This window comes from Carcharhinus amblyrhynchos, chromosome 9 (genome assembly GCF_965287045.1).
Source record: "Carcharhinus amblyrhynchos chromosome 9, sCarAmb.v2.hapA, whole genome shotgun sequence".
NCBI lineage: Eukaryota > Metazoa > Chordata > Chondrichthyes > Carcharhiniformes > Carcharhinidae > Carcharhinus > Carcharhinus amblyrhynchos.
Genome location: NC_137332.1, coordinates 59,320,599 through 59,344,343, shown reverse-complemented (window position 1 = coordinate 59,344,343; position 23,745 = coordinate 59,320,599). Strand labels below are relative to the sequence as shown.

At 43.6% G+C, this 23,745-nt stretch overlaps 1 protein-coding gene across 1 annotated transcript in view; it reads left to right on the top strand.

Moving 5' to 3' along the window:
• The window catches only part of LOC145347848 (zinc finger protein GLIS3-like), a 370,782-nt gene that overhangs the window by 273,054 nt on the left and 73,983 nt on the right, over positions 1-23,745 (top strand). Inside the window, exons 7-8 of the mRNA XM_080195761.1 lie at positions 11,538-11,679; positions 16,295-16,463. Coding sequence (XP_080051887.1) covers positions 11,538-11,679; positions 16,295-16,463 — 311 coding nt within the window. The remainder of the gene's footprint in view (positions 1-11,537; positions 11,680-16,294; positions 16,464-23,745) is intronic.

Genomic DNA, 23,745 nt, shown 5'->3' with positions numbered 1-23,745 from the left:
GAAAAAGGAGGGGGGCGTAGCTCTGCTGATTAAGGATAGCATCAGGGTGGTAGTAAGGGATGATATAGGAACCAAAGAGCAGAACGTGGAATCGTTGTGGGTGGAGATTAGGAACAGCAAAGGGAGGAAGACGCTGGTGGGTGTCGTTTATAGGCCCCCAAATAATGATCTGGAGGTGGGGCGGGCTGTTAACGCGCAAATAAATGCGGCGTGCAGGAATGGGACGGCGATAATTATGGGGGATTTCAATCTACATATTGATTGGTCGACCCATGTTGGACGCGGTGGGCTCGAGGAGGAGTTCTTGGAATGCTGCCGGGATAGTTTCCTCGAACAGTGTGTGTTGGAGCCGACGAGGGAGCGAGCTATCTTGGATCTGGTGTTATGTACTGAGGCAGGTAGAATTAGGGACCTTGTGGTGAAGGATCCTCTTGGGAAGAGTGATCATTGTATGGTGGAGTTTCTGATGCAGGTGGAGGAGGAGAAAGTGGGTTCCTGGACATGTGTCCTTTGTTTGAACAGAGGGGAGTACGATAGGATGAGGGAGGAATTGGCGAATGTTGACTGGGGGAGCGCGTTGGAAGGTAGGTCTGCTGAGGAACAGTGGAGGATCTTTAAGGAGATCTTTCTTGGTGCTCAGCCGAAATTTATTCCGATGGTCAAAAAGGATCGTAGGAGGAGAGATAATTAGCCGTGGATAATGAAGGAGGTAAAGGAAAGTGTTAAATTAAAAGCGGATGCGTTTAGAGTAGCTAAGAGTAGTGGGCGAGAAGAGGATTGGGAGAGGTTTAAATGTCAACAAAGAATGACAAAGGAGTTGAGAAAGAAGGGTAGGATAAACTGTGAAGCTGGCCTAGCGCTTAATATAAAAAAGGATAGCAAGAGTTTTTAATAAATACATAAAAAGGAAGAGGCTGGCTAGGGTGAACGTTGGACCCTTAGAGGATGAGAAGGGGGACTTAGTGGTAGGGGATGGGGAAATGGCTGAGGCCCTGAATAACGTTTTTGTTTCGGTCTTCACGGAGGAGGACGTGAATAATTTGCCGGGTGTTAGCGATGGAAAGATGGTAGGAGCGGAGGGCCTGAATGACATTATTGTTACTAGAGAGGCGGTGCTCGACAGACTGGAGGGACTGATTGTGGACAAGTCCCCAGGACCGGATGGAATGCATCCAAGGGTTCTGAAAGAAATGGCGGAGGTGATAGTGGATGCCTTGGTGATTATTTTCCAAACGTCGCTGGATTCTGGGGAAGTGCCGGAAGATTGGAAAACGGCTAATGTTACGCTGTTGTTTAAGAAGGGTGGCAGGCAAAAGGCGGGGAATTATAGCCGGTTAGTTTAACGTCTGTTGTAGGTAAAATGTTAGAATCCATGATCCAGGAGAAAATAGCGAGGCATCTTGAGGAGAATTGTTTGGTAGAGCAGACGCAGCACGGTTTCATTAAGGGGAAGTCGTGTCTGACGAATTTATTGGAGTTCTATGAGGATGTATCTAGGGCAGTGGATAGAGGAGAGCCGGTGGATGTGGTCTTTCTTGATTTTCAGAAGGCGTTTGACAAGGTACCTCACAAGAGGTTATTGCAGAAGGACATGGAGTTGGGGGTAGGGTGTTAGCGTGGATAGAGGACTGGTTGTCAAATAGGAGGCAGAGAGTGGGGGTCAATGGGTGCTATTCGGATTGGCGGCTGGTGACTAGTGGAGTGCCCCAGGGGTCGGTGCTGGGGCCTCAGCTATTTACCATTTATATAGATGATCTGGAGGAGGGAACCGAGTGTATGGTGTCGAAATTTGCTGATGACACCAAGATTGGTGGAAAGGCAAATTGTGAGGAGGGTGTGGAGAGTCTGCAGAAGGATCTAGATAGGCTGGGCGAATGGGCCAGGAACTGGCAAATGGAATTTAATGTTGGCAAGTGCGAGGTTGTCCACTTTGGTAGGAATAATGGTAGGAAGGACTATTACTTACGTGGAGAAAAACTGCAGCAGGCGACGGTGCAGAGGGACCTCGGGGTCCTTGTGCATGAGTCGCAAAAACCCAGCTTGCAGGTACAGCAGGTGGTCAGGAAGGCGAATGGGATGCTGGCCTTCATAGCGAGGGGGATTGAATATAAAAGTAGGGAGGTCTTGCTGCGGCTGTATAGGGCATTGGTGAGGCCGCAGCTGGAGTACTGTGTGCAGTTTTGGGCGCCGTACTTACGCAAGGATATTTTGGCCTTGGAGGGAGTGCAGAGGAGGTTTACTAGGCTGATGCCGGAGTTGAGGGGGCTGAGCTATGAGGAGAGGCTGAATAAACTAGGCTTGTACTCGTTAGAGTTTAGAAGAATGAGGGGAGATCTCATTGAGACGTATAAGTTGATGAATGGGATGGATAGGATAGAGGTGGAGAGACTCTTCCCGCTCAGAAAGGACAGTAGGACTAGGGGGCACAGCCTCAAGATAAAGGGGAGTGGTTTAGAACGGAGTTGAGGAGGAACTTCTTCACTCAAAGGGTGGTGAATCTCTGGAATTCTCTGCCTGTTGAAGTGGTGGAGGCTACCTCGCTAAATATTTTTAAGAAGAGGGTTGATGGGTTTTTGATAAGAGAGGGGATTAAGGGTTATGGGGAGAGGGCGGGAATGTGGAACTGAGCCACGACAGATCAGCCATGATTTTATTGAATGGTGGGGCAGGCTCGAAGGGCCAGATGGCCTTCTCCTGCTCCTATTTCTTATGTTCTTATGTATGGTGTTGAAATTTGCTGATGACACCAAGATTGGTGGAACGGCAAATTGTGCGGAGGGTGTGGAGAGTCTGCAGAAGGATCTAGATAGGCTGGGCGAATGGGCCAGGAACTGGCAAATGGAATTTAATGTTGGCAAATGTGAGGTTGTCCACTTTGGTAGGAATAATGGTAGGAAGGACTATTACTTACATGGTGAAAAACTGCAGCGTGCGACGGTGCAGAGGGACCTCGGGGTCCTTGTGCATGAGTCGCAAAAACCCAGCCTGCAGGTGCAGCAGGTGGTCAGGAAGGCGAATGGGATGCTGGCCTTCATAGCGAGGGGGATTGAATATAAAAGTAGGGAGGTCTTGCTGCAGCTGTATAGGGCACTGGTGAGGCTGCAGCTGGAGTACTGTGTGCAGTTTTGGTCGCCGCACTTATGCAAGGATATTTTGGCCTTGGAGGGAGTGCAGAGGAGGTTTACTAGGCTGATTCCGGAGTTGAGGGGGTTGACCTATGAGGAGAGGCTGAATAAACTAGGCTTGTACTCGTTAGAGTTTAGAAGAATGAGGGGAGATCTCATTGAGACGTATAAGTTGATGAATGGGATGGATAGGATAGAGTTGGAGAGGCTCTTCCCGCTCAGAAAGGACAGTAGGACTAGAGGGCATAGCCTCAAGATAAAGGGGGGGTGGTTTAGAACGGAGTTGAGGAGGAACTTCTTCACTCAAAGGGTGGTGAATCTCTGGAATTCTCTGCCCGTTGAAGTGGTGGAGGCTACCTCGCTCAATATTTTTAAGACGTGGGTTGATAGGTTTTTGATAGGCAAGGGGATTAAGGGTTATGGGGAGAGGGCGGGAATGTGGAACTGAGCCACGACAGATCAGCCATGATCTTATTGAATGGCGGGGCAGGCTCGAGGGGCTAGATGGCCTACTCCTGCTCCTATTTCTTATGTTCTTATGTTCTTATGCCATAGAGATGACCCAGACTTGGGGTGGGTCAGCCTGGCCGAGACACGTGTGTCCAATGGAGGTTGCCAGGGTGCCTGAACAGCTGTCTGTTAGTGATGGTCAGTTGCCATTAGCAGGTGTTGAAATCACATTGGCATATGGTTGCAATGGTGGAAGTCATGATGTCAGTTCACTGAACACAAGAGGATGTTGACATGAGGATGAGTGTAAAGATGGGGTTAGTTTACAGGGCAGCATGAACGTTGTTAAAACAGTGGTCTGCATCAGAGTGTCATTTCACACTTAGAAAATCTATACTTAAGTGTGCTAATGTGATCCCTTTTAGACCAGTCTTGGTAGTTTATGCAGTGAAAAGTTTTACCATTATGTATATGGCAGGCATTTCACTATTGCATTGGATCACAAGGCACTGTTAGCACTACTCCAAGAAGATAAGACTGTGCCAATTGTCTCTGTAAAGATACAGAGATGGGCCTTGCTGTTGTCTGTGTACAATTATTCCTTCCAACATAGACCATGGACATTGCCATTGCAGCTGCCAGTATAAAGTCTGACCCTCCAAAGTTAAAAAGATGGTGCTACAAGGTTGGCATATGACAAGTCATTACAGATCAGAGCCTATCTACAGCATAGGATGGAGGTAACATGTGAGGATGTCATTTTATTGTGGGGGACTCATGTTGTAATGCCAACCCAGAGCCAGCAGTTTTTACTGCAGGAATTGCATGAGCACACTCTGGGTAGAACAGGATAAAGACATTGGTCTGAAGCTATATCTAGTGGACTGGCATTGAACAGGAGATTGAAAGAATAGTCAAGCAATGCCCAAATTGTTTCACCGGTGGAACCGGAGGCTATTGTGGCCCCCTGGGGAGGCTGAGGGCAAGGGGGGTTATCTTTGGGCAGTGTTAGCCTGGCAGTGCTACCCTGGCATATTGGCAGTGCCCACTGGCAGTGCCAGAGGGTGAGGCCTGTGGGGCAGCAGGGCCAGGCTAGGGCAGCCCCCATCGGGGAGCATTGCCACTAAGCATTGCAATCGGATCAGGGAAGGGAGGGGACTCCTGCTGCTGCTCTGCAGCTCCAATCTGAGCGGTACAGGCTACATGTCCATGCTGCGTGGGGCTCATGATTGCAGAGTGGGGGAGAGTTTATGGGCCTGCCTGCTGTCTGTCTATCAGGCTGCTGCTGTTGGAATTGCGCATGTGCAGAATTAGAGTTTTACACATGCCCTATAGCTCTCTCTCCTGCTGGCTGGAAAGTTAAACCTCGCCTACTGCCTGCAGCAACTGGAAATGATCTGGACCATTTTCACAATGTATAAGTCCATAAGATTGGTCATGAAAATGCACCCAAAAAACAGATCAGGAACTCTTCCATTTTTATGCTAGTTTGATGCTTAGAATCATTGGGCAGAATTTTATGACAATGAGACGCAAGTTAAAAATTAAGATGTGAAAACTGAAGGAATCTTTTCAAAGGATAATAGATTTATGGATGTAAAGTATAAAGAGGTGCACTGTATAAATGGACTCAAGAGACAATGTGATGTGTTTCTAAAGAAAAACAGATGGAGGGACTTAGAACTTAGATAGATGGGAGTTGATTTCTGAAAAGTGGAATCACAGTTTGTCTGTTGGCTTTTTCCTGTTATTGAGATTATGTTTTACAACACCCATATGTATGCATTTTCCAGCAGGATTGACTGGATTACAATTGGAGCAGAAACCCTTTTTTTTTCGGATTTTAACCTTCCCAAGCATGGGGTTGCAGAGTCTGCAACTGCTGCAAGAATTAAATAATCTAATTTAGCACAGGCAGACAATGACACAGTAGTCCAGAACTGTGTTGGTCAGTGAACTTAACCACTCGTTAGGAATGGTATTGATGAGGGAGGATACAAGGTGTGAGGGAGGAGACAAGTGGCTGCTGTCTCCCACTATCTTAACTTACCTCAGAAAAATATAAGAAGGCCAATCTCTTCTGGCAGGTGGGGGTGTACTTTTGTTTGAAGCTGTTTTTAACCACTGAAAATAAATATCAATAACTTGCAGAGACTGCAAAAAAAAAGCTTTTCCAATCTCATCTGATTCTCTGGTTGACTAATAACTTAAGACTTAGCTTTTGTACCCAAGCATACATTAAAATTGGTGTGTAATTCAGTATGCAGGAAAGATTTTTGCAGTGCAAATTGTGTCCTGATATTGTAAACACCTTTTCTATATGTTTAAAATGCAATTTACAATTTTTACAAATTAGTGTTTGCAGTGCAGAACTCTGCATAGTACATATTGTAATGCATGAATGGAGATCAGTGTGCTTCATACATCTTTCTTATTCGTTTGAGGGATGAGGGCTTTGCTGGACAGGCCAGTGTTCACTGTTCATCCCTAATTGCCCATGAGATGGTGATAGTGAGCTGCCTTCTTGAACGGCTGCAGTCCATGTAGTGTAGGTATACTCAGAGTGCTGTGAGGGAGTTCTATTATTTTGACCCAGCACCAGTGAAGGAACAGTGATATATTTCCAAGTCAGGACAGTGAATGGCTTGGAAAGACACTTCAGGGCGGCGGTATTTCCTTGTGTTGCTGCCCTAGTCCTTCTAGGTGGTAGTGGTCATGGGTTTGGAAGATGCTGTCTAAGGAGCCTTTTTGAGTTTCTGCAGTGCAGCTTGTAGATGGTACACATTGCTGCCACTGTGTATTGGTAAAGTGAATATTTGTGGATGGGGTGCCAATCAAGCAAGCTGCTTTGTTTGGGACTGTGAAAAGCTTCTTGACTGTTATTGGAGCTGCATTCATCTAGGCATGGGGAGAGTGTTCCCTCAAACTTCTGGATTGTGCTTGTAGATTGTGGATAGGCTTTGAGGGGTTAGGAGGGGAGTTACTTGCCACAGAATTTCCAGCATCTGACCTGCTGTTGTGGCCATATTATTTATATCGCTAGTCCAATAGAGTTTCTGATCAATGATGATCCCAAGGATGCTGAGGGTGGGTGATTAAATGATGGTAATGTCATTGAATGTCATGGAGTAGTGGTTAGATTCTCTCCTGTTGGAGATGGACATTGTTTGGCCCTTGTATGTTGCAAATGTTACTCGCCACTTGTCAGCCCAAGTCTGTACATTGTCCAGAACTTGTTACATTTGGAAACGGACTGCTTTAGTATCTAAGGAATTGCAAATGGTGCTGAACATTGTGCAATCATCACTGAACATCCCCACTTCTGACCTTATGATGGAAGGAAGGTCATTTATGAAGCAGCTGAAGATGGTTGGGCCTAGGACATTCCCCGAGTAATTTCCTGGGGCTGTAATAACTGACTTCTGGCAAACTGTCTTCCTTTGTGCTAGGTATGAGTCCAACTAGCAAAAAGTTTTCTCTGATTCCCATTGACTCCAGTTTTGCTAGGGCTCCGTCAATTTGACCCAGTCAAGTTCTGCCTGGCTATCAAGGGCAGTCACACACACCTCCCTTCTGGAGTTCAGCTCTTTTGTTAATGTTTGAACCAAAACTGTAGTGAGGTCAGGAGCTGACTGGTCCGGGTGGAGCCCAAGCTGAACAGATCATTGCTAAGCAAGTGCTGCTTAACTGCGCTTTTGATGACCCCTTCCATCACTTTGGTGATGAATGAGAGTAGATTAGTGGCGCAGTAATTTGCCGGGATGGATTTACCCTGCTTTTTGTGTAAAAGACATATCTGGGCAATTTTCCACATTGCCAGGTAGATCCCAATGTTGTAGCTGTACTGGAAGAGCTTGGCTTGGGGTGTGGAAAGTTCTGGAGTATAGGTCTTCAGTACTATTGCTGGAATATTGTCAGGGCCCAAAGCTTTGCAATATCCAGTACCTTTAGCCATTTCCTGATATTATTTGGAGTGAATCAAATTGTTTGAAGACTGTCATCTGTGATGCTGGAACATCTGGAAGAGGCTGAGATGGATCACCTACTCAGCATTTCTGGCTGAAGATTGTTGGGAATGCTTCAGCCTTGTTTATTGCACTGATGTGCTGGGTTCCTCCATCATTGAGGATGGGGATATTTGTGGAGGCTCTTCCTCCACTGAACTGTTTAATTGTCCACCACCAGTCACAGCTGGATGTGATAGGAATGGAGAGCTTAGATCTGATTCGTTGGTTGCGCGATCGCTTAGCTCTGTTCATCACTTGTTGTTTATGCTGTTTGGCATGCAAGTAGTCCTTTGTTGTAGCTTCACCAGGTTGACACCTCATTTTTAGGTATGCCCATTGCCGTTCTTAGCATGTCCTAATGCACTCTTCTTTGAACCAGGGTTGTTCCCCTGGCTTGGCGGCAACAGAGATATGCTGGGCCATAAGGTTACAGATTGTTGTTGAGTACAATTCTGCTGCTGCTGATGGCCCACAGTGCCTCATAGATGCCCAGTCTTGAGTTTCTAGATCTATTTGATGTTTATCCCATTTAACACAGTGGTAGTACCACATAATACAATGAAGGGTATCCTCAATGTGAAGGCAGGTCTTTGTCTCCACAAGGACTGTGTGATTGTCACTCCTATCAATATGGTCATGGACAGGTGCATCTGCGATTGCCAGGTTATTGCGGAAGAGGTCATGTATGTTTTTCCCTCTTATTGGTTCCCTCACCACCTGCCACAGATCTAGTCCAGCATCTCTGTCTGTCAGGACTCAATCAACTCAGTCTGTGGTGGTGTCATCGAGCCATTCTGGGTGATGAACAAGTTCTCACCCAGAGTCATTCTGCACCTTTGCTAACTTCAGTGCTTCCTTCAAATGGTATTAAACAGTACTGATTCATCAGCTGAGGGGGACGGTAATGAGCAGGAGGTTTCCTTGCCTAGGTTATGCCATGCGACACGTTGAAACCTCATTAATTATAATGCACTGAAATTCGTGAGGTGGATTGAAACCCATGCCTGAATTCTTCACAGAAATTTTCATCTTGCAAAACTGTCTGCTAAACCCAAGCCATACGGGGATTTTTTTTATTATTATGTGTTCATAGGATGTAGGCATTACTGGCTGGGCCAGCATTTATTGTCCATCCCTAATTACCCTTAAACTGATAGGCTTATTAAGCAATTTCAGAGGGCATTTTGAGAATCAACCACATGGCTGTGGATCTGGAGGCACATCTAAGCCAGACCAAATAAGGAAAAGAGATTCCCTTCCTTAAAGGATATTAGTGAACCAGATGGGTCTTTAAACAATCATAGACTTTAGTTCCAGACTTCTTTTGAATTCAAATTTCACTCTCTGCTGTTCTGGGATTCAAACCAGAATATTGCCCTGAGTCTCTGGATTAATAGTTCAGTGACAATACCACTGCCTTTCCAATGAAGGAATATTCTACACCAGTTCCCTAAAATGAAGAGACATAGGAATTTATGGTAAATAATTTGTCAGCCTTGTTTTTCGTTCTTTGTACAGAGTGATCTTTGGTGATATAAAGAGGTAGTGAGTGTATTGTAAAATGTTGGGAGTGGTGGGGAGGGGGGCGGGCGGTGGGGTGGTGTTAGGGCAGGATTTTCCCTGTTGGCTTCAGGATCCTGCATCAGGTTCAGAGGAGGTTAGAACAGTCACTCGCCCATGACTTTCTTTGTCTGGCCATTAATTGGCCAAATCAATGTACTTTCTGTCCAATGAAGGACAGTAAACAGGCACTCAAAGCTGGACGGCCAATAAGACAATGACTTTCAGGTGATTGAGGGAGATGTCAATCCAAGAAGGAGATGTCCAATATCTCCAATTTTTAAAAGTTTAAAAAAGAGTGAAGGATGGGGGCAACATAGACCCTCCAGAGTGTGGCATGCTGCTGCAGCTGAAGCCTCAGAGGCAGGAAGGACCCTTAATTGCCTAGAGTGCTGGCTGCCCAATCTGTCACTGTACAGTTGCAATGTATCCCACTAGCTTTATGTACCTCGAGGCCAACTAGAAAATCCCAAATGACGTCTGACAATAGACTTTAAAGGCTTTCAGTTAGTTAAGTCTGCTGCTGTGGAAGAATTGCCCTACCACCTCTCCCAACTCTGTCTCATAGAAAATGACTCAGGATGAAATAGAGCTGGGGAACTGGCACTCTAGTTGAGGGGACAAATGTCCATGCTTGCTTACTTATGTGCCCATCTCAATTAAGGAAAGTTCTGCACTTAGTGTTGCATGTTTAACACAACGGTAGTGCTCTGATGATTTGCTGCTGAAAACCATGTTACCACTTTCTATGATAGATTCCTAAATTATAGCAAATATAATCAACTTTACATCTCTCTAGGTGACTCACTTGCAATCAGCTAAGACCAAATCATTACTGGAATCTGCCTGGTTTATTTTGCGATGCAGTGGACCCACTAAATCATCAATGGGAGACAGTCTAACCGCCGCCCCTTGATATTCAGTGGTGTTATCATTGCTGAATCCCCCACTGTCAACATCTTTAGTGTTACCCTTGAAAAGAAACTCAACTGGACTCACCACATAAACAAGAACAGGTCAGAACTAGGAATACTACAGTGAGTGACTCATCTGACTCCCCAAAGCCCGTACACCATCTACAAGGCATAAGTCAGGAATGTGATGGAATACTCCCCACTTGCCTGGATGGGTGCAGCTCCAACAACACACAAAAAGCTTGACACCATCCAGGACAAAGCAGCCCATTTGATTGGCACCACATCCATAAACATCCACTCCCTCCACTACCGATGCTCTGTAGCAGCAGTGTGTACTATCTACAAGATGCACTGCAGCAATCCATCAAAGATCCTGGGACAGCACCTTCCAAACCCAGAACCACTTCAATCTAGAAGAACAAGGGCTGCAGATACATTGGAACATCACCACCTGCAAGTTCCTCTCCAAGCCACTCACCATCCCTCCCTAATAGCACTGTGGGTCAACCCACAGCACATGTGTTTCAAGAGGACAGCTCACCATCACTTTCAAAGGGCAGCTAGGGATAGGCAATAAACGCTGGCCAGCCAGTAATGTTCATGTCCCACGAGTAAATAAAACAAAACTTCAAAAGCCCTGAGTGACTAATTCTAACTGAGTTGTTATGTTCTGACAGTCGATGCATTGTTTGCTGACAATTCCTATTGTTTTATTCATTCATGGGACATTCATGGTGCTGGCCATCATGTTGTTGCCCATCTCTAATTGCCCGAGGGCAGTTGAGAATCAATCACATTGCAATGGCTCTGGAGTCACATGTAGGTTAGACTGGGTAAAGATGGCAGAGTTCGTTCCCTAAAGGACATTAATGATTCAGATGGTTTTTCTGACAATTGGCAATGGTTTCATTGTCATCAGGAGATTTTTATTTCCAGATTTTTTATTGAATTCAGATTCCACTGTCTACTGTAATGGGATTCGAACCCGGATCCTCAGAACAAATTAGCTGAGTTTCTGGATTAATAGTTTAGCGATTATACCACTAGGCCGTCACCTCTCCAAGTGAATATTTAGACTTTATGATAATGTGCTATGGTGACTATAGCAGAACTAGAGGGCACAGCCTCAAAATAAGGGGGGGGGGGCAGTTTAGATCGGAGTTGAGGAGGAACTTCTTCACTCAAAGGGTGGTGAGTCTCTGGAATTCTCTGCCCATTGAAGTGGTGGAGGCTACCTCACTGAATATATTTAAGTCACGGGTAGATAGGTTTCTGATAGACAAGGGAATTAAGGGTTACGGGGAGAAAGCGGGAAAGTGGAACTGATCCACTTTAGATCAGCCATGATCTTGTTGAATGGCAGGGCAGGCTCGAAAAGCGAGATGGCCTACTCCTGCTCCTATTTCTTATGTTCTTATGCCACCTGACTTTAGTTGATGGGAGTCTTTTTCATTTTTTTTCTTCCCTTTAATTTGAAGTTGCGTTTAGGCCCTGAACTTGAACCAGGTATGATGAACGATTGCCTGACTATTCAATCTCTTCAGCCAGTGACTTCACCTTGCAATGTAACAAGCAACACCATTGGAAGAACTTTGGCAGTCAATCATGAGATTTATCAAGGTATGTTTGAACTATTTTCAAATAAAACTTTCTAAACCTCGTCCGCCACAATGTTTTGTCTAAATTGAGAAACTTGGATGAGGTATCGCCTTACAACTAAATATTCCTGCTTCCTGGAACTATCTAATTTCTCATCTTCTCACTTATCTGCCTACTTCCAAGAACGACCTCAAAATTCTTTCCTTTCCTCCGCATCTGAATTTTGGCATTTGCTCTTTTCTCTGATTTCTAGTTCCTTCCCTTTGAGATGTCCTGTGCATGAAGAATGCAACCTGTTGTTGATTGCAGATAAAGGATATCAGCAAGGTTGAAAAGAAAAGATAAGGGGTGGGATACTCCCAAAAAAATTCTAACTGCTGAATTATCATAGAAACTGGAGTATATCCCGCAGTTTTTTTTCAGCGGCATTTTCAAAATGAATCTTCCACAATCAGAGTGTCCTTGCATGAATCACACTGAAAACCAGTGGGCCTCTCCAGTATTCCCACTGGAGAGGCCGGCAGCATAGCGCTGAGTGGGCCTCTGTGCATGTGCAGATCTGTCAGCGCCGAGATTGGCACATATGCAATTGTCCCGTTCTGCTGGCCTCCCGATCACTGGTCAGTTCAATCACTGGCCTGCTCTGCAACCTCACGTTGCTGCCCCTCCGACACCCCCACCCTCGATTGCTGGCCTTTCAGACATGTCTAGGCCAGCTTTGGCACCTCCCCCCACCCCCACCCCCACCCCCACCCTGCCTCAGTATTCTGCCCCTGCCCCCATTGCCCCCACACTGATGGCCAGGCCCAATTGCAAACCACCCTTCCTCTGTCACTGATCCAGTGCAGAGTGGCAGCTGGATCCCTCACCCCCACCAATCTCCCCCCTCAGAGGCCCTGCTCCTATAGGCCCCACCCCCTTGGCACTGCCCAATTCCCGGTGGACAGCACCACTTTGTCTTTTGGGCAGTGCCAAGGGACAGGCTGGCACTGCCAGGTTGGAGATGCCCTGGGGATACTCCCCTTACCCCGACCTCCTGAGAAACCTCCACAGCACCCCCCCCTACACTACAACTAGGGTGGAGCTGTTGTAAACAGCGCTGGAGTGAAAAACTTCTGGTGGGCAGGGGGTGAGGGGTGTGTGGGGGGAGGATGAGAAAGATACTAGATGGTCTGGAGACTTTAGTCCCGGGCCCACTAATGATGTGCTAATAATTGTTTTAATAATTTACTCAGCTCCACTCCAATTTCTGTCATGGAGTTGACGAGGCCAGAAATCCAACAGCCAGAGACGTACAGAGGCTATGACGCCCAGTGGGAAGTCCACTACATGGCCTCTGCTGATGTCTCCCGGCCCGCTGTGCTGCTGGGAGAATCACCCCTGAGATAAATCAGGAACTTGTCATTAGATGAAGCCAGGCTTGAGCTTTTAAAGACTAGAAAATTTGGAAGGTGCGAGACAGGCAGGGATAGGGAGTTTGAGCTTCTGAGAAAGACTAGTCAATGCACTTTATCAACTGAGCTGTCAGGGAGCTGATATTGGTTCAATATAACCTGGAGATTTGTAGGATTTCTGCAGCTAGCAGAGCAGGTAAAGAAAATAAATACTGGCTGTGATTCTCTGGGCCAGTTCACCATGTGCGCAAATCCTGTTTTGCCTACTAAATCTCATAAAGGGGCCGTAAGAGGTGTGAACCTGATTTTCACATATTAAAATGAATTTTAATGCCATTTAAATGGCTTTATGATGTTGCCTCGGTGAGATATCATTACTGGATCTGAGAGACAAGGCTGGGCATTGCTCCCTGACATGATGGAGTCTCATGGAGGGGGGGGGTGGTTCTCATTTTGTGGAGGGAGGTGAATGGTGGACAGGAGGGGTTGTACCTAGATGGTGGTGTTGGGGGAGCTGACACTGAGAATGGGGTGTAGGGTGATCCATTGCCGATAATGAAGGTAGTGGGGCGGGGGTCACCCTGATGACAACTGTGTGGTGTGGTCTTAACCTGAATGTTGAGTGACAGGGGTGTGGTTGGTCCCGCTGTGTTCAAAGATTGATTAGAGATATCCCCTTTCTCTGCTGGGGGCTACAAAGTCTGCGGGAAGGGGGGTTAACTTTACTTTGAGATTGGGGAATTGTTTTAAAATGGCGCTCTGATCTCGAGTGCCAGCCTTGTCAAGTCTATCAGGCCCCGCCTCGCCAGAATGATGACACAAAATAGGCCCCCTGCTTTTTTTTGCTAACTATCCGAAGATCTGGAGTGAACACCTGGCCGTGTTTCTGGGGAGAAACACACTGATTTTCAGTTTGAATCTGACACTTTTCTGTGCATTGTTAACAAAACTGTCACTCTGAGAGAAACATCAGAACAGGTCCTAACAGGTCTCAATATTGTGTAATGGAAGAAAAAGCAAGAGACAAAGTGTGTTTGTGATGAAGATTAACATATAACTTTGCTGTGTTTACATCTTGTAGATTACAGTACAGTGCACAAAGTAAACCTCAAAAATTCCAGATTGTTTACTACAAGAGTTGACCCAGATCTCCCTCCTCTCTTCAGCTAATGTGGCTTCAATTTTGGTGCCAGTATGTCTCTTGTGCACTTTCTGGACCCCACTTTACTTGCTTTTCAAACTTGGCAGGTACCATGGTGATAATCGCAGGCATAATGTTAGCCAGTTTTTTTTGCAAATGGAGCCAAACAGTGAACCAGTTATAATCTTGATTGATGATCCAAGTGTACAACAATGATGTTAAATACTTACGGATATAGGAATGTTCTTAAGATTGTATAACACAGAGTCAAAAAAATTAACACATGTTATTCCTTTGGATGAGTCAATGGAAATTGATCCTGGTATTTGCGATAGTAAAGCAGCTAACTGCATATAAGGCTAAAGGTAAAGTCTAGGGAGAAAATTTTTGTTCAAAGTACTTTCAATTGTCTATTGAAAAATAAATAATTGATTATAAAAAATTACCAATTATCTTAATCTCTGCTAGTAGTCCGTAATGGTGATGTCAACTAAACCAACTCTTTGCAACAGATTTCAGTGAAGCCTGAGGCAGTTGGAGCTGGTGACTCCAGGAACACAAGATAGTGCCTGTGTATAGAGTATATTTTGCAGGAGATATATATTTTTCTGGGTCAGGCTCTAGATTGGCTTATAGGTTACTCTTAAATTGTGATCCTCATTAAAATCACCAAAATGATGCTACATCACTACGCAAAGCCTTCTTCCTTGTCAGTGACATCCTAGGGTGGCTGTATATAGTCATGAAAGAAGTGCAAAATTAAATGTTAAATATATTCAATATGTTCAAATCTCCTAGCAAATCCCCTGTCATTTTGCTGACAGAACAAACATTTAGTTTCGAAGGGCAGGACTATTATGTAATGAGTAATGTTTTACTCTACGGCTAAGAAGGAACTGCAATATTCTCAGATCAAGTAGAAGCTAATTGTTTTCTTTTTGAAAGATGCTAGTGGCTCATTTGTCAGTACCTTATCAATTCCATTTTTATTTGTTTTATGCATGATAGTGACCAATCTGTTTTGTGACATTGATTGAGGGATAAATGTTGACCAAAACACCGAGAATAAATTCCTTGTTCTTCCTTGAAAATAGTGTCACAAGACCCGAGCAGATAAGGCCTCAATTTAATGTGAAAGATGAAATCTCTGACAGTACCCATGTACGGAAGTATGAACCTTGATTTTTGTACTCAGCTCGAGAGGGGGTCCTGAGTCTAGTAAACCCCTTTGACTCAGAGATGGGAGTATTATCAACTGGGCGGCTGTGTTTTTCACAACAAATCAAAATTACAGGTATTCCCACTGTAGGCTTTCTTTTGACATCATAACATGAAATTGTGCCTTTTTACATTTAAAGGATAATAAAATCCTCTTTAAAAAAAGGCTGGAAACTGACAAAATGGATTACATCTATTTTCTATAATGGGCAATTATAGTTAAGAAACTATAGTTAAGAAAGCCCATCAACACCTCTATTTTCTCAAAAGACTAAGGAAATTTGGTATGTCAGTTACGACACTCACCAACTTTTACAGGTGCACCATAGAAAGCATTCTTTCTGGTTGTATCACAGCTTGATATGGCTCCTGCTCTGCCCAAGACTGCAAGGAACCATAAAAGGTTGTGAATGTAGTCTAATTCATCATGCAAACTAGCCTCCCATCCATTGACTCTGTCTACACTTCCGGCTGCTTCTGCAAAGCAGCCAGCATAATTAAGGACCCCATGCACCCTGGACATTCTCTCTTCCAGCTTCTTTCTTCGGGAAAAAAATACCAGAGTCTGAGATCACATACCAACCGACTCAAGAACAGCTTCTTCCCTGCTGTTTTGAATGGACTTACCTTGCATTAAGTTGATCTTTCTCTACACTCGAGTCTATGACTGTAATAGAACATTCTACACTCTCTCATTTCCTTCTTTATGAACGGTTTGTTTAGTCTGTACAGTGTGCAAGAAACAATACTTTTCACTGTATGTTAATACATGTGACAATAATAAATCAAATCAATTAAGTTAATCGCCTCATGGTTTGTGAAAAAAAAAGCAGAGTACTTCTTATTTTGATTCAATGAACTGGTACATTTTTTTGTTCCTTAGGGATGTACAGTTGCTCTTCTACGAGCCATACTGGGCCAGCAGCATCTGTTTTGTCATCTCCACATCTTACCCGAAGTTCATCCTCTGATTGCCCTTCAATTGAAGGGGACTTGCACAGTCCACATGGTCATCTTGCGCAACTGCCTACAGTGGAGAACTCAAGACAAGGGTAAGGTTTGCAGAATGCCTGCTAGATTCAAAGAATGCACAGCACAGTGAACTAGAGTGTAACCGCAGCCATCTAATTTGTAAATAAATATTGTTCACTTGCTAAAATGAAAGCAAATTACTGCTGATGCTGGAATCTGAAACCAAAAGAGAAAATGCTGGAAAATCTCAGCAGGTCTGGCATCATCTGTAAGGAGAAAAAAGAGCTGATGTTTTGAGTTCAGATGACCCTTTGTCAAAGCTAAAAGGCATAGAAAATGTGAAATATTTATATTGCAGGGTGAGGGAATGAAAGATGAGTTATAGCCACAAAAACAAGGAAAAGGCTAAGAGGTGCTAATGGCAGTCCATTGAGAGAATAGAAGCTGTGAATGGCCAAATGGCAGAGAGGCTGAAATCTGAGGGTAAACTGTGATAGATAAAGATGTGGGGGGTGGGGAGAGGGGGGAGGTGGATGGAGGTGGGGGGAGGTGGAGAGGTAAAATTGCAAAAGGGGGTGAAAAGGGAAGCAAAGGGGGAGAAAAGATAAAAGGGGGATAAAATAGGGGAAGAGAGTGGGGGGAAGAAAAATAATAAATAAAAGGTAGAGAACAGTAAAAAACTAAATAAAATGAAAACGAAGGGATTGAGATGGGGTAGAGCTAATCATCTGAAGTTGTTGAATTTAATGTTGAGACCGGAAGGTTGTAACATGCCTAGATGGAAGATGAGATGCTGTTCTTCCAGTTTGTGTTGAGCTTCACTGGAACATTGCAGCAGGCCAAAGACAGACATATGGGCATGGGAGCAGGATTGTGTGTTGAAATGGCAAGCAATGGGAAGGTTAGAGTCCTGGTTGTGCACAGACCAAAATGATCACCCAGTCTACATTTGGTCTCTCTTATATAGAGAAGACCACATTGTGAGCAGCAAATGCAATAGACCAAATTGAAAGATGCTACCACTAAACACATCTTCCCTTCACTCCCTCCGTCAGCATTCTGCAGAGATTGTTCCCTTCAGGATAATCTAGTCCATTCCTCCATTATATCCAACACCTTTCCCATCACTCATGGCACCTTCCCATACAGTCGCAGTCGGGGCAACACCTGCTCCTTTATCTCTTCCATGCCTACCATCCAAGGTCCAAAACACTCATTCCAGGTTAAGCAAGCGTTTTACTAATACCTCTTTCAAATCAGTAAAAGTTTCAGCTCTTCATGGTATTTTAGTGACAACTGCCAGGAAATGTTTTGCATATGTGTGGTGGCTCAGCTCTGATGCCTTCCCTTTCGTGGCAAAACTGTAATTTTTAACTATGTCCCTTGCTATTTAAATATTTCACTACAGTCAACAGTTGGCCAGGATGTAAAAATGAGCCAACCCTCTTCCTTTTTTAAAAAAAACCTTTCAACCTTTTCTCATAACTTAGATCTCTGATCCTTGTATCATTTTGAATGCTCAGCTCTAACTTCTTGGGGAAAAACTATCCTTTCTCTGCATAGTTTTTCAGAATATTATATAGTCCTTCATTTGGAGTCTGAACAATCACTTACACAACAATTCTACCTACCTCTTTCAGTCATCTAGCAGAATTTCACAGTCACTTCCAGTCACTTCATTGCAGTGTTACTTACTTGTGACTAATAAAGAAACTTTTATTTTTACTCTCCCTCTTTGCAAATGCAGCCTAAAACCTCACTTGGGTTTTTCCTTAGAGCTGGCCTAAACTTTCTTGATCGTATTAAGTTGCCCTACATTGTCTTGCTTTTTTACTGCATCTCCACAGTGTTGCAATGAAGCCTTAATACATTACCTCCTAATTATCTCACTCTTCCCCAAGATTAGCATTATGGAGCTTGGGTCAGATGTTTGTCACGAAAGATTCTTATGGCTACACTTTATGACCTCATTTTCAATAGGGGTGAATGGCAGAAGGAGTGGAGAATCATGGGAGAATCCCTCAATGGCTATACGCTGGTAGGATTTCTCCACTTGACTGTTTCCTCCCGCACCTCAGGGAAACGAAAGGCTAGTGCCAGGGTACTGCCCAGGCTTGACCCTCTCCTCCTGGGATTGGCACCTACCAGTGCACCCATGGCAGGTTCTGTTGTAAATCCTGCCAGTGTGACATGGGAATTCCATGCTGGTGGGAGAGGGGTCTGTACTGAGTGGAGATTCCCCTTTTCTACTTTTATCTTCTTTACATCAGGGTGCCCTTTAAAAAAGGTGCCTCGGCCTATCAGAAGAGCCGACAGGCTACACTCTGCTTTTCCTGCTGAGATTACATTTAGACAAAATGAAAACATTCTGCTTCATATTTTAATATTTTACAGAAACATGTTTTGTAATATATCCATTTTCAGTAGATTACTGTATGCCTAAGAACAGCCAACCCAACAGGAATCTAGACCAAAACCATCAAAACCTATACCATATAGCTGTGTAAATAGAGTAATATGAATTTCTTTTTCCTGGTGTCTTCACTATATTGGAAGAAACATTATATGGCAACAGTAAAGACATGGGAAGTGACAGCTTTGCGTCTACTATACCACAATGGGGTGTGCTGCAAGTGCCTGTTTGGTCTGACATTTAGTATGTTAGAAGTTAGAGGACAAACAAATTGCTTTTCATGGTGTCTTTGTTGTAATAGATTTAAAACAAACTTGATTACCAGACTCCCACAGTCTAAAGATGTGCAGCTGAGGTGGATTGGCCATGCTAAATTGCCCCTTAGTGTACAAAAATATGCAGGTTAAAAGGTTTAGCTATGGTTATGGGGATAAGGCAGGAATCAGTACAGACTTGATGGGCCAAATGGTTTCCTCCTGCATTGTAGAGATTCAATGGAAATGGAAAATGATTAATTGTTAGGGACTGTTGTTATATCAGGCAGTGAGAATCTGTTACAGTGGCTTTTTCAGCCAAGGGGTTGGTGCTAATAAACAGTGCAATGTTCAGAACCTTGCCTAGCAGAGAGATAAATAGTGGAGACGTTTCCAATTCATTACTTCATATTCAAATGTTTCAATAAGGATGCAAATTACTTAGAAACCTGAAAAAGACACCTAGACTTTATAGACTAAAAATCAGGATGCAGAGCTGTGCAATTAACCCATTCCTGTTCTAAGTATTGCAGGTAGGGCACAAACTTTCTGCTGCCTGCTAATTTAAATGATATTGGCCTGTAACCCTGTGCAGAATGCATTATTAAGTGGTTGCACACCTCCATAGGGGACCCAAGTTCATGAAAGATTGCATCACTTAAAACTCTGGCAGGCCTGCCAGTGGCCATAGAGGGATAAGATCCCTCTGTAGAGTAAAGGGTTAACACCAGAAGCATAAATGATGCTGATGTAACAATGATGTTGGACTGCATGACTGAGAGGCAAGAGAGATTTGGAAGAGAGAGGAGTTCCAACCTCATTATGACAGGGGCAGCTCTGGTGGGAATAAAATCTCATCTTTTAAACCTTCCTCCCAACTCCTCCCCAACTCCACCTCTTGTCATGGTCTGCCTGATTGGCCCCAGTGAGCCTGCAGCTACCTACCTGTGTTTCAGGGCTCCACAGCTGCTTCCCTTTCTGCAGTAGCCACTTTCCTTAGTGGTGCTGCTGGTACGGAACAGCTGCCAAACTCTGGTTGGCTGGCAGCTCTCAGAGGCAGGATATCCACCCTACGGGACCTAGAACCTGACACTGACCAGGTAGAGGCATGATTGGCTTTTAACCGTGGTAGGATTGCGACAGCTCTCAAGTGGTGGACAAGCCCATTGCAACAACTATTAAATCCAGCCCACTGTTCCTACATTTCAGTTTGCAGTCACCGTCAAGATTTTCTCCATGTGCTGCACCACTCCTTATTGACTTCATTAACTTCTCAAAACACCCAATACTTCTATGAACTTGAACAGAGCTAGTAGAAAATAATCAGCAACTGGAATTGTTGAAGATTCCCTTTAAATATCAGTAGTGGAGTGTGGATTTGACTCCAGTGCTGCAAAGTTCAACCTCGCCATTCCAGCTAGTCTTCAGCAGTATAAAGGACTTTCCTCACATGGTGCATACTTCTGTCGCATGCTTCCAACACTCATGTTAACATCCTCACCAAGTTAGTGAGTGGCACTGGAAGTGAGTATTGCAGACATCACTTTTTAAAAATCAAAGTGATACTTGTACTGCTGCTACGGAGCTTCATTTTGTGGTCTAATTGTTCTGAAAGAAAAGAGCAATGTGAGGTATTATAACACAACTTGCCTGGTTTGTTCCTCTTCAATTAATTTTTAACACCTTGATAGACTTGATTTGTAGCTTGGTACCCTGAGATATAGTCTGTCCTAGTGTGATTTGTTTGTCAGTCAGCAATGTGACGAGGTTGTAGGAATAACCTATTATTTTAAATGTGTATTTTTTTGGTCAGATGGTTCATTGTTTGCCCTGCAACTCATCATCCTACATAACTTCATATACAAGGTCATGTTTTAGATTATAGAGAAAATAGGTTTCCTGCAAAAGCACTGGACAAGCAAAGAACTACCTGTAGTGCACTAGCATCATTACATCATTACCTTCTCTGTATCTTCTCTTCTTACATTCTTGTCTAACCATTATCTCTAGGTTTGTATTTTTTTTCTCTTACCTTGTGCCTTTTTACAGGATTTGGCTCTTCTCTGAGGTTTCTCAACAGTTATAACACATAGATCTCTTTCCAGATCAGGACACTGAAGAATCACTCTGAAAAATGATAGCACTCTGTGTGGAATAGAAAGGATTTATTTGTAAATCAAAGCAGTGAAAATGAACTTCCTGTGTAATTGAAATGAAGCCCTTTGTCTAGTTAGTTTACCCAGCAGCTGCCTTGCATAAATGAACAAAATAAAGCATCAGGTAGGAAAAGTCACTGGAACAACCTTGTTTTCTACATTGTGGCAAAAAGCTCCCTATTCCCAAGTGCCGTTTTGTGTCCTGGGAGAGTTAAAAAAGAACAGTTCAGAAATCCAAGGCTAATTCGGGGGACAAGATCCAGAAAAGTCCTCTCTGTTCCTTCTAAGTGATTGAAATTAGCCTAGAGGACCACATTGAGCAAGACCTCTTGCATGTTGCAATCTCAGCCTTGTCCAGAAACCCGTCCATCTTTCTACTGAAGGTACACAATGAATTAGCACCCACCTTACATAAGAACATAAGAAATAGGAACAGGAGTAGTCCATCTAGCCTTTTGAGCCTGCCCTGCCATTCAATAAGAATCATGGCTGATCTGGTGGGTCAGTTCCACTTTCCTGCTTTCTCCCCATAACTCTTAATTCCCCTGTCTACCAGAAACCTATCTACCCGTGACTTAAATATATTTAGCAAGGTAGCCTCCACCACTTCAACAGGCAGAGAATTCCAGAGATTCACCACCCTTTGAGTGAAGAAGTTCCTCTCAACTCTGATCTAAACTGCACCCCCCCCTTATCTTGAGGCTGTGTCCTCTAGACCTGCTATCCTTTCTAAGTGGGAAGAATCTCTCTACCTCTCTTACAAGCTAGCATTTTGATCCAGAGGTTAACTATTCTTTGTGTACGGAAGAGCTGCCTAACGTCTAACCAATTTTTTTCTTTTCCATGTTTATACACTTGAACCTGGATTCCCCCAACCATATCTAATTGAAATAATCTGTAAGTGTGTGCACAATCTAGTTCCTTTACTATTTTAAAAACCGCAATCAAATCATTCCTGAATCTGTGTTTTTCTAACACGAATAAACCAGTTCCATAAACCTATTTAGGTAGCTAATGGTTCACTAAACTGAGAATCATTGTTGCGACCTTCCTCTGAACCATTTTCACCAGGAAAGAATTATTATAGCTGCATAATTAATTACAAGTTATTACAGTACTTCTATCAAGTTGTGATTGCAGGTTCTTTCAGAAATGGGACTTCATGAAATTTCCAATGTGCTTTTGTAATTATTGATTAAATCCTGTTAAAATAAATGATTATTTCATACTAAGCAGGCAAAGTCATAGGTCCAGTCTTTGATCTGTACTGAGTTTTCTGCTCTTAGCTGGACTTGGAAGGTGTACTGTGATTGACCTTGAAACTCCTGGGTGAAGTATGGGTGGGTGGTTTGTTGAGTGGGGGAAAAAAAAATCAGTCAGGGTTCCCACTCTTAATTGTTATGCAGTGACCTGTGATGTAATATGCATGTTGGCGAAGAAAGGTTCAAAGGTTCAAATTCAATTATTGTTTGCCATTTACAGTCAAAAAGACTATCAAGGATAATTCGAGGAAGGGGTAGAAACTGTTGAAAAGAAATAGAAGAATACTGAAAGATCAGCCTTTGGCTAATCTTGGGTACAGAATTAAAGCATAATTGACAGAGGTTCCAAATTTGATTTAATAGTGTAAAAGTTTTCTGATGCAGCACATTTGCCAAAGTCAATATGCAATGCAGGACTTGTTGCTCCCAAATGATTTTAACCAGGATAATTTAAACATTTTTACAAAATTGTTGAGTTTGCTTGGAAACACAGCACCAGAATCCTGTCTGCATTACCAAATTTGTTTACACTGGCTGGATTGAGAAGCTCACAGTGATGCTCTTCATGATGCACTATGAATACAGCAACTAGGAGCGAGGCATGCCAATTCGATGATGTTAATCTGAAAATGAAAAGGATTACATTTTCTCAAGAAAATTTATTTAGGTAGTTATATTAGTTTGTTTATTGATTAATGAATACAGGAGTTGGGATGTCTTGTTGAATTTGTACAAGACATTGGTAGGGCCACACTTGGAATACTGTGTACAGTTTCTGGTCACCTTGTTATAGAAAAGATATTATTAAACCAGAAGGAATGCAAAAAAGATTTACTAGGATGCTACTGGGACTTGACGGTTTGAGTTATAAGGAAAAGCTGGATAGACTGGAACTTTTTTCCATGGAGCATAGGAGACTTAGGGATGATCTTATAGAGATCGAAAAAATAATAAGGAGCATAGGGAATTAGATAGTCAACATCTTTTTCCAAAGATAGGGGAGTTGAAAACTAGAGGGCATAGGTTTTAATGAGGGGGAGAGATACAAAAGGGTCCGGGGGGGGGCAATTATTTTTACACAGAGGGTGGTGAATATTAGGAACAAGCTGAAGGTATAGTAATCGAGGTGAGTACAATTTTGTCTCTTAAAAAGCATTTGGACAGTTACATGGATAAGGTGGGTATAGAGGGATATGGGCCAAATGTGGGCAATTGGGATTATGTTAGTGGTTTAAAAGCAAAAGGGTGGCATGGACAAGTTGGGCCAAAGGGCCTAT